Source organism: Barbus barbus, assembly GCF_936440315.1.
Source record: "Barbus barbus genome assembly, chromosome: 10".
In the NCBI taxonomy this organism is placed as follows: Eukaryota; Metazoa; Chordata; class Actinopteri; order Cypriniformes; family Cyprinidae; genus Barbus; species Barbus barbus.
The window spans coordinates 9,435,742-9,452,213 of NC_136738.1; the positions used below are offsets into that span (position 1 = coordinate 9,435,742).

The 16,472-nt window shown below is 38.3% G+C and overlaps 1 protein-coding gene across 2 annotated transcripts in view; it reads right to left on the reverse strand.

The window, feature by feature from the left end:
• Positions 1 to 9,722: 9,722 nt before the first annotated feature.
• Positions 9,723 to 16,472, reverse strand: part of LOC306876463 (E3 ubiquitin-protein ligase ubr3-like) — an 80,157-nt gene continuing 73,407 nt past the window's right edge. For both annotated transcript variants that reach the window (XM_079427639.1, XM_079427638.1), the window contains exons 34-39: positions 15,581 to 15,688; positions 14,561 to 14,686; positions 14,288 to 14,464; positions 13,447 to 13,656; positions 13,209 to 13,348; positions 9,723 to 12,770 (exon numbers count right to left, since the gene is read on the reverse strand). In XM_079427639.1, coding sequence (XP_079283765.1) covers positions 12,653 to 12,770; positions 13,209 to 13,348; positions 13,447 to 13,656; positions 14,288 to 14,464; positions 14,561 to 14,686; positions 15,581 to 15,688 — 879 coding nt within the window. In that variant the 3' untranslated portion in view covers positions 9,723 to 12,652. The remainder of the gene's footprint in view (positions 12,771 to 13,208; positions 13,349 to 13,446; positions 13,657 to 14,287; positions 14,465 to 14,560; positions 14,687 to 15,580; positions 15,689 to 16,472) is intronic.

Below are 16,472 nucleotides of genomic sequence, written 5' to 3' on the forward strand. Positions count from 1 at the left end.
ACCACGTTCAGGTGGTCTAACGCAGCCGAGCTTGCGTTTACTAAACTCAAGAGCCGCTTTGTTTCGGCTCCCATCCTCATAGCCCCTGATTCCTCACGTCAGTTTGTGGTGGAGGTCGATGCGTCAGAGGTGGGGGTAGGTGCAGTTCTTTCCCAGCGCTCTTCCACGGACGGCAGGATGCATCCCTGCGCGTTTTTATCCCATCGTTTATCGCCAGCCGAACGCAATTATGACATTGGTAACAGAGAGTTGTTGGCCGTCAAGCTAGCGTTGGAGGAATGGCGTCACTGGTTGGAAGGGTCAGGGGTACCTTTCATCGTCTGGACCGATCATAAGAACCTAGAATATATCAGAACTGCTAAAAGATTGAATTCCAGGCAGGCGCGGTGGGCACTTTTTTTCGGTCGTTTTGATTTTTCTCTCTCGTACCGCCCGGGTTCCAAGAACATCAAACCCGATTCTTTATCTCGTATTTTTGACAATTCCGAACGCCCGTCAACTCCCGAGTGCATTTTACCCGAGACGCTTTTCGTCTCCGCTCTGACATGGGAGGTCGAATCGAGGGTCAAGACGGCTCTAGAAGGGGTAATGCCTCCGCCCGGTTGCCCACCGAATCGATTATTTGTGCCGGAGGAATTAAGGTCTGACGTTATCCAGTGGGGCCATTGTTCCAACGTGGCTTGCCATCCAGGAGTCAATCGCACCGGGTTTTTGGTCAAGCAACGATTCTGGTGGCCGCGCATGGCTCGCGACATTCACAGTTTTGTTTTGGCTTGCTCGGTTTGTGCCACTGGTAAGACTTCCAATCGGCCCCCAGATGGGTTACTCCAACCGCTGCCTGTGCCTTCGAGACCCTGGTCCCACATCGCGCTAGATTTTGTCACCGCCCTCCCGCCCTCTCAGGGCAACACGGTTGTTTTGACCGTGGTGGACCGATTCTCGAAGGCAGCACATTTCATTCCCTTGCCCAAATTACCTTCAGCCAAGGAGACAGCGGTAACTGTCGTAGACCACGTCTTTCGCTTACATGGCCTCCCGGTAGACGTGGTCTCCGACAGGGGTCCCCAGTTTGTGTCTAAGTTTTGGCAAGAGTTCTGTAGATTACTGGGAGCGACTGTCAGTCTGTCCTCTGGGTTTCATCCCCAGAGCAATGGCCAGACCGAGAGAGCCAACCAAGATTTGGAGAGAGTGTTGCGATGTCTGGTCTCCAAGAATCCTTCCTCTTGGAGCCAGCAGCTTTCTATGGTGGAGTACGCCCACAATGCATTACCAGTGTCATCCACGGGCCTGTCTCCGTTTGAATGTAGTTTAGGGTACCAGCCACCTATTTTTCCTAGTCTGGAATCCGTAGTCGCGGTCCCCTCTGCTCACGCCTTTGTCCAGAGGTGTCACCGCACTTGGACCAGAGCCCGTGAGACTCTACTCCAAGTGGGGGCGCGCACCAAGGCCAAGGCCGATCGCCACCGGTCGAAGCCTCCCGTTTACGTCGTTGGTCAAAAAGTGTGGCTTTCTACTAAGAACATTCCTCTCCGCTCCGTCTCTAATAAGCTCGCGCCCAAATTCATTGGCCCGTTCACTGTCACCAAGATCATTAGTCCGGTGGCAGTCCGCCTCAACCTTCCTCCAGTGTACAGGAGGATTCATCCCGTCTTTCATGTGTCCAAAGTTAAACCCGTTTTTCATTCCCCTATTAACCCGCCTGCTCCGGTTCCCCCCCCGCCGCGACTCGTAGACGGGGAACCCACATATTCGGTAAACCGCATACTGGACTCTAGGCGGAGGGGACGCGGATTCCAGTACTTGGTGGACTGGGAGGGTTACGGTCCGGAGGAGAGAAGTTGGGTACCTGCGAGAGACATACTGGATCACTCTCTGATCGATGACTATAATCGACAGGTAGGAGCACCTGGGAACGCCAGGAGGCGTTCTTAGGGGAGGGGTACTGTCACGGTTCACTTACCCACGGTCTCACCTCGTCCCGTGGTTTGTCATGTGCGTGCGTGTTGTACGTGCAGGGGCGTGGCCGAGCCGTCATCCACTCACTCCCTTCAGCTGTGTCTCATCACTGAGCCAGCTGTAGCCCATTTCCTCTACCATAAATACCTCTCTCTCATTCCTCTCCTCTGCCAGATTGTTCTTGATGTCTACCCACGTACAGTGTTCCAGTCTTCTCGTCGTCATCTCGTCATCTGGTGTCCCGTCTGGTGTTCGTGGATCGGAGTTCGTGTTGGTGTCGTCGTGTCCTCGTCTCGTGTCTGGAGTTCCCCTGTCGTCGTTGGGTCTGTCTTCACCTCCACTCCACCGTGTAGCCCATCCAGTTCCTGTGTCACTCCAGTACCACAGTCCTGTCGGTGTCTCACTTCATTTCATCAATAAACCCTGTCATTTCACTTGCATCTTGTTTCCTCTTCCCTTCAGCCGATCATGACAAGTTCTATGTAAGGGAATGCTAAATTGTGTTACAACTCGCCCCACCCCTGTCATCCAATGTTTAGTTAGCTGTATTTGAAATTAGCAGTTTAAAAATGCATCACATTTGCCTGAAAATCTACAATTAATTCTAATGTAAATTATATGCAACAGTTTAAGTACTAAGCAAAATATAGTTTTGGATATAGTTGTTCTGCATATATCTATTTGCAGCCTTGACAACCATTCATATAATATCAGGGAGGAAGTGGGTAAATAATGAAATGATCATAGGACTCCTATCTTATCCCTGATTGGTGGAAATGGTGCTGTTACAACTCTCCCCATGTTACAACCATACAACCACTGGAATAATTTGCTTAAGTTTTTTTTTTTTAAATAAGTGCCTCATGCTCACCCAGACTGCATTTGTTTATTGAAAAAAGAAATACAATAAAAGTCAATAATGTTTGAAATATTGTTACAAATTTAAATGTTTTCTTATTAAACATATTTTCAATATACTTAATATGTAATTGATTCCTGTGATGACAGTTTTAAGCAGCCATTACTCCAGTCTTCAATGTCACGTGATAGTTCAGACATCATTCTAATATGCTGATTTGGTGCTCAGTTATTACTATTAGTGCTCAAATATTAATAGGAGTTTTTATCGTTATCAATGTAAAAAACAGATTTTGCTGCTTCGGCATATTTAGCATATTAGAATGATTTCTGAAGGAGCAGTTTAAAAGAAAACAGTTTGTTTAAATTTTAATAATACTTCATAATTTTACTGTTTTTACTGTATTTTTGATCAAATAAATTCAGCCTTGGAGAGCATATGAGACTCATTATTCTGAACGTTTGAGTGGTAGTATAGTTTGATATTTTCATGGAAGGTTGCTTATTTTCCAAGAATGCTACAATGTAAATTTAATTTCAGTATAATTTACTTCAATTCAGTTTCCAATTCAGCATCCTGCCAAATGTTCAATTTACATTCACACTCATCATGAATCGAAATAAAGACATTCTTAAATTCTGAAGTTTGTCCAACACTTATATTACAACGCAGCAGAAAACACACCCCACATTCATTAATTCCTTGAATGCTGCTTTGAAGTTTTATATAATATAGTTTGAGGTTTGACCAAAAAGATAGCAGTCTTCAGCAATGAGAATGTGTATGTCACTTGCTGTTTGTAAGAGAGCATGGATGTTTAATAATGCTGCCCAAATGTGTTTTGAGTCACTGAAGCATCTGTCAGTATATATCATCTGATCTGCTCTTCACCGTCTCTGCCTCTCCACACGGACAGACAGCCACAACTCATTTAACTCATATATACTTCATATCATTAAATTACAGAGTAGCACTCAACACTTACAGTATATCTCATATTTAATAATCACAAGTTGTAACTTTCAAAGACTAAAGAAAAATAAAATCCATCAGCAGATCTTTTTTATATTGATATTATTCGCCACTGCAGCCTTAACAAGTGCACAATCATGCAAAACTTTGTTACATAACCATAACTACAACTCTCCCCTCAGACACCATATTCAAATCCGGTACAAATGATCAACAATATGAATATCATAAAACAAGCAATTCCAAAAGGTTTTCTCTTCAGATTCAAAAGTGCAGGAAAAAAGTTTTAATGAGAGTTTGATAATATATTGAAGTGATTTAATTAGGAATACTAAATATACATCTGAAATAATAAAAAATATCAAAGAACATACCTCAGTTTGATAGACGTTCCTAACAAGTTGCTCAATGTATGTGAGGGTTTGTCAATGCTACAAGCCTAAATCATTCTAATCAGCCTCTCTGAATTATTCATTAACTTGTAATGTGTAATATGATCTTGTTTTAAATATTCATTAGACAGATGGAACTAGTCATAAAAGAGCTTTATAGGGAAGACATTCAGTTATCCAAACACTTACATGCGCACACAGGTAAGGAGGAGGGAATTGTTTATGAATTGTGTCGGTCATGTGACTCGAACAACTCCCATAATATTTTGATATGCAGAAGCATTTACATTCAGATTATGTGCTCACAGGTAACAGGTGATGACTTCTGGAGTCCATTCGCACAGCAGTAATATATAGGATTGTTAATAACTATTATGAGCTGAATGCCATAAACTTGAGACAGAATAGATAACCTACACATCTTTCAATATAAAGCTCCCTCAGACAGGTTCAGAAATATAAAAACAGGATTTAATCCCTCGTGGTCACAGAAAACATAAATGTGATTAAATGTAAAATGTGTTTGTAAAAATGCAAGCTCTTTGTGTGTTAGGCTGATGTCATAATTCTACGACACGGCGTCTCTGCAGTCATAAACAGAGACTGTGTTGCTATGGCTCATATTCTCATGGGAACAGAAAACCAGTGAAGCAGGACCTGAGTGAAAACAACAGCCAAGAACAATAGCTGAGTGAACGCTGACTCTCATTCTCTGCTAGAACACGTGTCAGTCTAACATCTGCCCAAATACACACAGTCCATATTCTGTATTTACAATACACAGCCTAAATAGTCAATGTATTATAAAGTACAGTATAAAACATATCTGATGCGCAAATTGAATGAAAACGAAAGACCTGTTGTAATTTGCTTCCTGTCGTCTTTAGTATTATTCAGTTGTGATTTTGTGGATGTTTTTATTGATTTTTATAAAGCATACTACTATTAGTAGTATTTCAAGATAAACATTTGTTTGAACTTGGTTACCCATACACCGTTTTTAGAAAAAATCCTGTTCAAATGTAAGTATCAAATATGATCATCAGGCTCTTGAGGAACGTTTAGTTTTTCATAGAAAAATAATATGTTTTGAAATTACTGAGCTTAGATCATAAAACTAAGCAAAACTAACTTTAACTAACTCTAAATATCGTCTTACTAAGACATATTTTTGGAGATATAGATATATGAGATACATTATGGAGATATATCACGCTGTTATAAAGAGCTCACTGATTCACAAGCTATCAGAATTTCTTCTCACTGATGTGATTAATTTTCTCTTTCAGTATGAGTCCTATATTCTTGCTATATCACACCATACTGTGTGTACAGTAGTGGACGAAGTAACAAGTACTTGAGTAAATATATAGATAACCTAACAAAATATTACTCCAGTAAACATATTAAGTACTCCTTTTCAATTTTACTTACGTAAAAAGGACTATAAATGAATGTCTATCTTGTATTTTAACTCTTAATATACTGTTATGGTTCAAAATACTTGGGTGAGGAGGGCTTGTCGAACACTATCCAAACATTTAATATATTAAAACATCAGTTTAGGTTACTGATACTTCATGTGTGCAAACAAGTGAAAAACAAAACAAAACAAAACCAGCATGTGCCACAAAAACCTGATGTATAAAATATGATACTCAGCAAATATGCAAATTTTTAATAAACTCATATAATCATAAAATAAAATCATATGTCAGGCTTTACAAGTTTAGCTTCCTGCAATAACCTTTTGTTTAATTTAAAGATATTTTCAAAATAGCCTGAAGTTTATTACTATTCTAGAATACCACAGGAACAACCTAAGATACCCTAGCAACTGCATAACTAGTACACTAAAAACCCCCATCACTAAGAACACCTTAGCAACCGCATGACAACAGACTGACGCTCTCTCTCAGTGTGGGAAACCTGTGGCGGAGGAAAGCAGACACCACACACGGAGGCTGATGGGTTTACATTACCACTGCAACACAACAACAACACAAGCGAGAAATGGAGTTAGTTTCTAGAGAAGCATGGCAGAACTGGTCATGTGAGCATGTAAGTGAAATGAGAGTTGGCAGCACAGGCAGAGAGAAAGAAGGTCTTACAACATAATCTCATAATCTCACAAATTGACTTCATTCAGGGCAAAGGTGCACAGTCCTGTCCACTCTAATCCTGTTACAGGAATGTGACAGACTGCGCCGTCCACCAGTAAACGCTGGATTTACAAGTGTGACCTCTTACTTTCTGTATGAACGCTGACAGATCGTTCCGCACTAACTGAGACCAACAGTGCACATGAGCCATCACAACTTTACTGGCTATGAAACTGGTGTGAACGAGCCCTTAGAATACAACTACAGTAGTAAATACAGAATTACAAGTACAGGCTGTGGCCACCTGCAATGCTAATCAACTAGCATGCTAAGCTAACATTTCATCTTACTTCATGTAAACACTGGCTATCAAAATATTTATTATCATGCTTTATTATGTAGTAAAATGAATACAGTAATTTCTATTTAAAATCAATAATGTTCAATTTTCAATGGGTGTTTTTCTTTTTTAAGAAATATCTTCTGCTCACCAAGGCTGCATTTATTTAATCACAAACACAGTAAGAACAGTAATATTGTGAAATATTATTTCAATATAAAATAACTGTTTTCTATTTTAATATATGTTCAAATGTAATTTATTCCTGTGATTTTCAGCATCATTACTCCAGTCTTCAGTGTCACATGAACTTTCAGAAATCATTCTAATATGCTGATTTGCTGCTCAAGAAACACTTATCATTAGCTAGGTTGAAAACTATTCTTGTGGAAATTGTTATTTTAGGATTCTTTGATAATTAAATATGATTTAGCAGCGTACTTTAATTAGGGTTGACTTTAGCACAAGACAGCATCTCTTGATTTTTTTGGTCGATGAAAAATGATGCTAGCTAGATGTGATTAGATGCCAATGCAAAGCAGGGAATTGAAAGCATCCACTGGCATGCATGTTTCTGCTATCAGTCTGCAGAGCAGAGATGTATGTTCTTCAGCGGTGTGTGATGCATAGTAAACATCACCACAGTGAAGTAACATCACAGTCTCTCTCTCTCTCACCATATCCTGCCATGGAGATGATACAATTCTGTCCTCTGTATTTCCTCAGAGTTATCCAGCCCTCTGGGCACAGGGTAAAACACACACACACACACACACACGTCTCAGGGTTAGTTAGTGCCCTGAGAAACTACACACACACTTATCATGAGCTTTAATTGGACATACTCTATATCACACTGCAAAAAAAAAAAAACACTTAAAAAATGCTTAAATTCATATGATTAAATGTAATTAAATTTAAACACTATTTATAGCTAATATGATGTAATATAACTTTCTTTTCCCTTTAAGTTATCCTAGGTCACATGAAATCAATACAAATTCTTTTTCTAAAATGCTCGAGGTGATGTTTCTTACCTGCTTTGGACCACATCGGTTCTTCCATTGGCATTTCCTGTAAGAATATTGAATAATTAGCCAAAAACCTTTACATTCCAACTTTATTACCTACCTTTTATTATAGAATTAATATATCAAATAACGGAACTGTTCGTTCTAATTGTAAACGTACACTAGCTGTTCTGTGGATTATCAAATAACCTATCACAGCACACGCGATCACTCAACATCACCTGTAATCATCTCTACCTTCATGGCCTTGGACTGCACTAATGTTTTTTTTTTTTTATTCTATTTTTTTAACCAGTTAAAACAATAATTTAGAGAAGACCTACCTGCCATAGCTGGTTTCGGACATATCCCAAGTGATTTTCAAACCTTCCTACCTGTCCTGAGGTTAATAATTCACTAGAACTTGATAAGTTCCTGTGTGAGCGCTTCAGAAAGGAAACAGTGTGCACACATGACCAATCCCAGCACAAGCATGGGTGCAATATAACACTTACAAACAGCTGGATGATGAGTTAATTCATATAAAAAGTACTGTAAAAAGCAATCATTTTGGCAGAATTTGGGAAGGTGGACTTTGATATAGATTATGATTCCAGAAGAAAAAAAATCTAATAATCATAACCTATTTCGGAAGATCATGATACCTACTGTATATGCTGGAATGCATGCGGCATCAAAATATTCACTGCATCCATTACAAAGCATTTTTCAATAAAACCTGCATAAACAGAAACTGCAACCATCCAAACAAATAGAGTTTGCTAAGCTAATACGCTATGATGTCATGCACAATTGGTCAGTGTGTCGTCCAGGCAGCTATTGTGTTGCCAACCCACTTTCCATTCAGCGCACAAACATGTTTACAGGGGTTTGGTTTCTGGGCCTCAGCGCGACTTCATTGAAGATTGAGCCATTAGGCAGATGAATGGTGCGTTCATTTAGCAAAAGCTGAATCTAATGCAGCGAATCTAATGCTTTGTCTGTTGTTAGATCAATTATAACACATTTGTAAATGTGTTTGGCTTTACCAACAATAAATCATAAAACAGACTGTTATGTTCTGTGTTAACTTTGGCAGACTTCATCTTATCTGCTGTTACTAATTGGTACAGTAAGGGTCATTCAGGGTTCTCTCTCGGCCTAGATTAACTGAGCCTCTAGTGGTCACAGTGAACCCTCATGAGAAAAGACAAGACTCATATTAATATGATGGGCTCAGTTACCAAACCTCAGCAAAAAGAATTGTTAACAGCCAAACAACATAACTAAAACAAGAGAAATTCAGTGACACACAGCTCACATTTAGACAATGCCTTTAAAATAATTAATTTCAATAAATCACTTCATTTAACTACAGCTTTATTCTGCACGGTAAATAATTTGTCACTGTGAGTTGTGACTTATTTCATATGAAAATATAACACAGGGGGGAATAAAGATTTCACCATGAATAAGCTATAAACTCTTTCGTAGGAAATTCTCAGCGCCATTTGTGCTACTCTTGCTGATTTAGTAAAATTAAGTTAACATTAGTAAAATAAGTTTTCGAAAAACTGTTAACATGCATGAGGCCTGTAACTATTATTATTCAAATTTATATATACTCACATATATATATATACATAAATCTGAACAAGTATAGTTCTAGGCCTCCAGCATGTTAACAGTTCTTAGACTAGTGAGCCCCATTTTCGTTATCTTGCCTAGGGCCCCACAACCCTATGGGCCGGCACGGAATGATAAATAAATAAATGGTAACAATTTAGATTAAGGAACACATATTCTCTCTTAAATAAGAGTTAATAAGCAACTTGCTGAATAGTGTTCCCTAATCTAAAGTGTTACCAAATTAATATCTTAATAAAAAATGTTTGCATAAACCAGCTGGTGAGACAAATATTATTTTTATATGATATTTTAATTATTTTATACAATATTTTATTAGTTATTAATATATTTTTAAAATAATGATATTTTAATTATTTGTATAATATCTTAATATCGACAAAATGGAACAACACTTCTTGTTTAAAAGTTTTGGAGAAAAAGACAAAAACACACAAAGGCATATCAGAGCATCTGTATATTTTATTCACATATGTTACATTTTGCAGTAAATGTCATTAAAAGTCACCCTTTCAGAGATGACATCATAAAGTCTGAATCAGCACCTACAGTAATGTACTGTATTACTGCCTGCCTGACAAGCATTCACCGCAGGAGAACACACCAGCATTATCCACCCGTCACACTTAGCACAACTGTCTGTCTATACAAAGTTGTGAAGGAGAGCAAGAACTCTCTTAGAGGGGGAAAAAAAAAAAACAGCAGCATGCAAGAAATCAAGACAAAATAAGAAAAGAAAGCAAACTTCAAGTGCACTGAAAATATCTTCCCTCCAGCATGGCATGATTGCAGCAATGATAATCAATACCTACCAATCAAACTGATCAATACAAACCAGACATGCTTTTTCTGGTGTATGTGTGTGGTGTTGGGGGTGCTTGTCTGTTTTCAGTAGGAAACAAACAAAAAGCAAGACACCCTCAATATAGCTAGACATCACATTCGTCTCTGTAATCGCACTGATTATTATTATTGCAAGGGCTCCACTGATGTCATTATTTTGATCGTGATCTACAATCAAAAATGACCCACTAAATACCATATGGAAACTGTACTGCAAACTTAATTTAAATGTGTGTATGTGATTTCTATATACACAATTAAAACAAAAAGGATGGGACACTTCTCTCCCTGACACTTCTCTCTCCTCACTCTCACCCCCCCCCCAAAGAACTGTCAAGTTTGGCAAGGCAAATCACAATAAGGTTTAGACTGGGGTCATTTTATGCCAATGTGAAGCTTGCTCTTACTTTTGAAGGGGGCAAAGATTAAATGAGAAAGTACTGAAACTAAAGCATTTGCTAACATAGGAGCTGCATAAAATAAAGAAATTGTGTGCCACGCCATACATGTCCATCACTGGACTGGGCTGCAGTATTCAATTTGATGTGATCCAGTTTAATGCATTCTCAAATAATTAACTTGTGCATACATAATGCCCTCTCTACAATTACAGATTACACAATCAAAGATGGTCCGAGGACAGAGCTTTGAGGAACACCACATGTATCGGACTGAAACTAGCCTTCACTAAAATGTCTATTTGTATCACGTACCAAATTTTCTTTTTTGACTTTCTGATAACATTAAAACAGATCTTTTTTTTCTTCTTTTGGTCTGATACTTTTGCATAAAGGATCTACACATAATCTGGCCGAGTTCAAAGCAGTAGAACAAAGTGACAACCCTTTTCTCAGGAACACTTCAGATCAGGAATTCAATGTCCTGAGTGGTGTGCGCATTAAAATATCATCACAACAACACAAATAAAGTATTTAAACAAGAGAAAACTTCACTACCTGCAAAATCCTACAGGAGGAGAAATTAGGCCATGGAAGCCAGTTGTTACAAAACTCAGTCAAGACAATTATGACAAATTTTCTTTACTTCAGAGGTTTTTGCAAATGTGCATTGAGCCTCTAGATATACAAGACCAACAGAACAGCCATCAAACGGCTCTTTGAACCAGAGCTCAGTGTAATGGCAAACACTGTCCCCTATGGACCATCTGACACCAGTCCAGGCATCATGTAATTAGAATATCGTAAAGACAATCAAACTTTGAGTGACAACTGATTTGGGGTATGTGGTTAGATTTTCTGGTTATAGTTCCTCATTATTTCACCCTTAACCAAAAATATTTTTTTTTATTTATTTTGCATTGAAAAAAAATTGAGCAGATTTTCAGAACCTTAATTGTATTGCATTATTTTCCTGACAAATTAAATGCCTCTGCCCACTCTTCACAAAGAAACACAGACACTCTCTCTCTCCCTCTCGCACACACAATAAAGAAAAAGGAGAAAAAACATCAATATTGTTTACATTAATAAGAATTTGGGGCAAATGATGTTCAGCTGTTATGAAAATGATGCAAAGATACTTTATTCTAAAACAAACTTCATTTTCTTAATGCAAAAACTTTTTCTTTTTTTTTATATATATTTTAAGGTTACCTTTATGACATTTATGAGGAAAAGGGCCACAGATCGTTATATAAAGACTAGCTCTAGCCATTAAATATGTGCTACAAGGTTGTAGGGGATTTTTTGTATTTTTATAATAAACTCAACAGACCAGCCAACCACCATCAAAAACAAATCCTTCATTAGGAAGAAAAACAAAAAAAGCTAATTGTAAAAATATTTTACAAAACGTATAATTTACTTTTTTTTAAACAATGAATAGCAGCACTTATTAAATATTAAAATCTTTTATCAGACTACTAAAAATAAAAAAAATAAAATTCCTGAGGATGACTGCAAATACACCTCGAGTCAATACCATTTACTTCGAGACAAATCTCGCTTTAGCTCTAATCGGTTGATATTTCGCCTCATACCCTGCTTTTTAAACACACAGTCAGTCTTATGAGATGTGTTTCAACTCAAATAGCATAAAGTGGTCATGGGGTGGGGGGACATGTTGAGAGTCTTGGTACCTTTAGCATTCAAGGTTTCGATGTCTGTACATTCTGATGTCTGTACATGATTTGTTAACATTGGTCAAATTTTTTTATTTTTTTTTTAAGAGTCTGTCTCCTCAAAAACGATGTCAGTTTTCCAAACATTACAAAACGGGAGTACAACAGACTAGACACAGATTCACTCAGTGTGCTTTCACTGTGAGTTTGCTGGGACAAAACAAAATTCTCCCCTATAAATCCACACAAAAAAAAAAAATCACTTTAAAACACGCACGCGCACACGCTGTTAGTCAATAGGCTTGACTGTACACTAAACTTCACGAACCCAGGCTGTGGCCAACCCAATGCAGGTTTTCTTTATATTACACGACAGAAATCATAAGAGGATGTCACAGAGGCTGGCATTGACATCATATGACCTGTCCTCTACAGGATGTGGGCTGTACTGTTAAAGTCCATTGTAATGGGGACCCCAGCGCTTGTTGATGTGGTCGAAGGTGTGTGAGACCCACTGCTGCTCCAGAACGCGGTATCTCTCCTCACATAAATACAGAGGCTTTCCTCGACTACAGAACAGGAAAAAACAAGAAGTCACAGCAGGAAATGGAAACCATTTTCTTTATAAAAGAAATTAAAATATGAACTCAATCTCACAAATAAATGACTACTGAGCAAGGCCACAAAAATAAACAAAATGTAAGATTAAATATGAACGAATTGCATTTTGATCTGTAAAATGTCAATTTTGAACAATTACATTTAGATCGTCTCACATTCATTAGATGTCTTTTTATGCATTTTTTGCAGCACTGAGAATTAAAATCAATCACGTTTCTGTATATAATTTCACATTTTCTGTATATAATTTGTTTTTCGTGCTACTAAGATAACCAATGTGAAGTTCACAATTATAGCTCTAAAAATGTAATTTCTGACACAGCTACTGGGACCTGAGAATTAAATCTAGATGCAATATCTGGCCATCAGAGCAGTGAGAAGATTACCGTAGGTCTCTATCCTCTTCTCCATGAGTGTCCAGATACACAGACCCCCAAAGACAGAAGCGATGTCCTCGGATGATAATGATGGCCGAGGCGTTTATCAGGAGGAAGATACCAGTCGCTGCTCCGCAGTGCTGAGAGTGCTTTGGATAAAAAAAAAAAAAAAATCAATCATCATCATCATCATCAGGAGTGTAAGGATCTTTCAAACTAAAGCTTGCAGATTTTGCCACACACTCACCAGCACACACTCACAGACGCCCTGCTGTTTACAGCAGTGACCCTTCAGACAGACGAATGCGCCGCAAACCAGGCACAGCGCAGGGTCTTTGGGGGTCTTGCCGCAGCTGGTGCAGGATTTCCTGTGGTAGTACTGGAAGATGATGTTGTAATTGTCTGGGAGGTGCAGGAGGCGAGGGGTGGCCCACTGCGGATCTTGAACTAATAGAGACTGAAGAGAGACAAGAAAATCACTCAGATGCCCCATGAAATTACCTTTCACTGTCAGTCAAAGCAATCTTTTTTGTAACATTTTATTAAAAAAAACCAAAAAAAAAAAAAAACTGAAGATGAAATCTCTAATTTTTGACCATCCTACCACTGGTCGGATAAACAGACCTACAAGAGGTTGAGCAAATGCTGCTGTGGGCCTGATCGAAATTCAGTTTTCAATGTATACTTTTTCCTATGGAAACCTCTCTTACCAGGAAATCAAAATTAACCATTTTTTTTAAATGGAATGTACATTGAGTAAAATTTTTATAAAATAAATCTTTACTTAAAAAAAATTCAATTCACTCAAATTAAATGCAATCTTTTCAACACCAAGTCAAAGCTAATCATCCATGACTGTGAGAACTGATACAATTCAAGATATTTTACTGCTTACTGTCATAAAACCCTGCTCGACAAGTTCTAGTTGTATACTAGATATCAAATATGATGCTTATTGACACAGCTCATGCTTGGTTAGCTCACAGTGGTTAACCATATTAAAAGACGACTTCTGATTAAATCACTGGTGTTACAAAGACTCCAAATAAAATGGTGCAAAGAAACATGAAGGAGACACAAATACTCACCACAGACTGCTGGGTGGGAGTATTGGACAGAGCGATGACTTCTGAACACCACTGACTGATCAGATCGAAAGCATTGATGTTCCACTCCAGACACGCTGCACTGCTCATGGCTCCACTAGACTGAACAGAACCAGCCAATCCCAGACACCCGGCCAGCAGAGAAAACTCCTCATCCACCTGTGATCACAGACACCCGGCAGTCTGTCAACTATTTGAAAATCTGTCAATGGGACGTCTTCATTTAGATATCAGATTAAATGTATGTGTGTGTACCAGGCAGCCAGGTAAGCGGTCTCCATACAGGTGGTGTTGCAGTAAACAGGACAGTCTCAGGAAGGGCAGACAGAACTGCTGTAGGCTGAACTCAATGGACTGAGGAGACCACACACTGGAGCTCAACTACAGAGATAAGACATCATTAAGAACAGCTCATTCCCTGTTGATAAAGCCATGACAAACAGTCATCTGACAGCAGGCTGCAGCACACAAGAGCTTCCTTAGAGATCAGAACAAGCTTCAGGCTCCAATAACAGTGAGCTACATATTCCTCTAGAATAGAGAATGACTCTTCTTTGGCTGGTTGTCATAAAACTTTAATTACTTAACTTTAACATAAAATTTTATATAAAAACCATTATGAAATTAATTTTTTTTTTTTTTTTTTTTAAGAAATTAATTATTTTATTCAGCAAGATTGCATTTATTTGAGCAAAAGTAACTGCACTTTCACATTGTTACAAAATATATATTTAGAATAAATGTTGAAGTTGAAGTTTCTATCAAATAATCTAAAATAAAAAAATATGTAGTAAAAGAGAGTAATGGCTGCTGAAAATTCTGCTTCGTCATCACAAGAATATATTACATTTTAATATATATTCAAATAGAAAACACTTATTTTGTATTTTAATAATATTTCATATGATAATATTACTGTTTTTATGGTATTTTTGATCAAATAAATGCCTTGACAGCAAAAACTAGTAGAGTGAAAATGACATGTTTGCAAGGCAAGTTAAACAATGGGTCCCTGGGATAAGTGTCTTCATCTTTTCTTCATATAGAAAAAAATACTGTTACTACATATTCTCATTATAACTGCTAATGAAGTCAACGACATGAGCATTTTTATTTTTTTGTCCAGTAGATGCATGTTTTGTTAGGTCCACTCATTATTGCAATGTATATAAATTAATTAATAATTGCAAAACTAGAAAGACTAATATATAATGGTGTTATAAAACTATTCTGTTGTGCTGTGTGGTTCACGTGACTTTGGAGCTGAGGACTCACCACAAATGTTTCCTCAGAGTTGGTGTCATACACATCTTTGGCCTTCGTTAGCTCAGAGATCACATGACCCAGGAGTGACTCCCATGATCTGTCAGAGTTTGGCATGTTCTGCGTGTGAAATGAATTAATGAATGAAAGAAAACAATGTTTTAAATCTCTCCCTTCAGACTGGAATCACTGTTATTGTACCAACTGGACTGAATTACACTGAACAAAATTATAAACGCAACACTTTTGTTTTTGCCCCCATTTTTCATGAGCTGAACTCAAAGATCTAAGACTTTTTCTATGTACACAAAAGGCCTATTTCTCTCAAATATTGTTCACAAATCTGTCTAAATCTGTGTTAGTGAGTATTTATTTGCCGAGAAAATCCATCCAACTCACAGGTGGGGCATTTCAAGATGCTGATTAGACAGCATGATTATTGCACAGGTGTGCCTTAGGCTAGCCACAATAAAAGGCCACTCTAAAATGTACAGTTTTACTGTATTGGGGGGGGGGGGGGGGGTCCAAAAACCAGTCAGTATCTGGTGTGACCACCATTTTCCTCACGCAGTGCAACACATCTCCTTTGCATAGAGTTGATCAGGTTGTTGATTGTGGCCTGTGGAATGTTGATCCACTCCTCTTCAATGGCTGTGCGAAGTTGCTGGATATTGGCAGGAACTGGAACACGCTGTCGTATACGCCAATCCAGAGCATCACAAACATGCTCAATAGGTGGCATGTCCGGTGAGTATGCTGGCCATGCAAGAACTGGGATGTTTGCAGCTTCCAGGAATTGCGTACAGATCTTTGCAACATGGGGTCGTGCATTATCATGCTGCAACATGAGGTGATGGTCGTGGATGAATGGCACAAAAATAGGCCTCAGGATCTCGTCATGGTA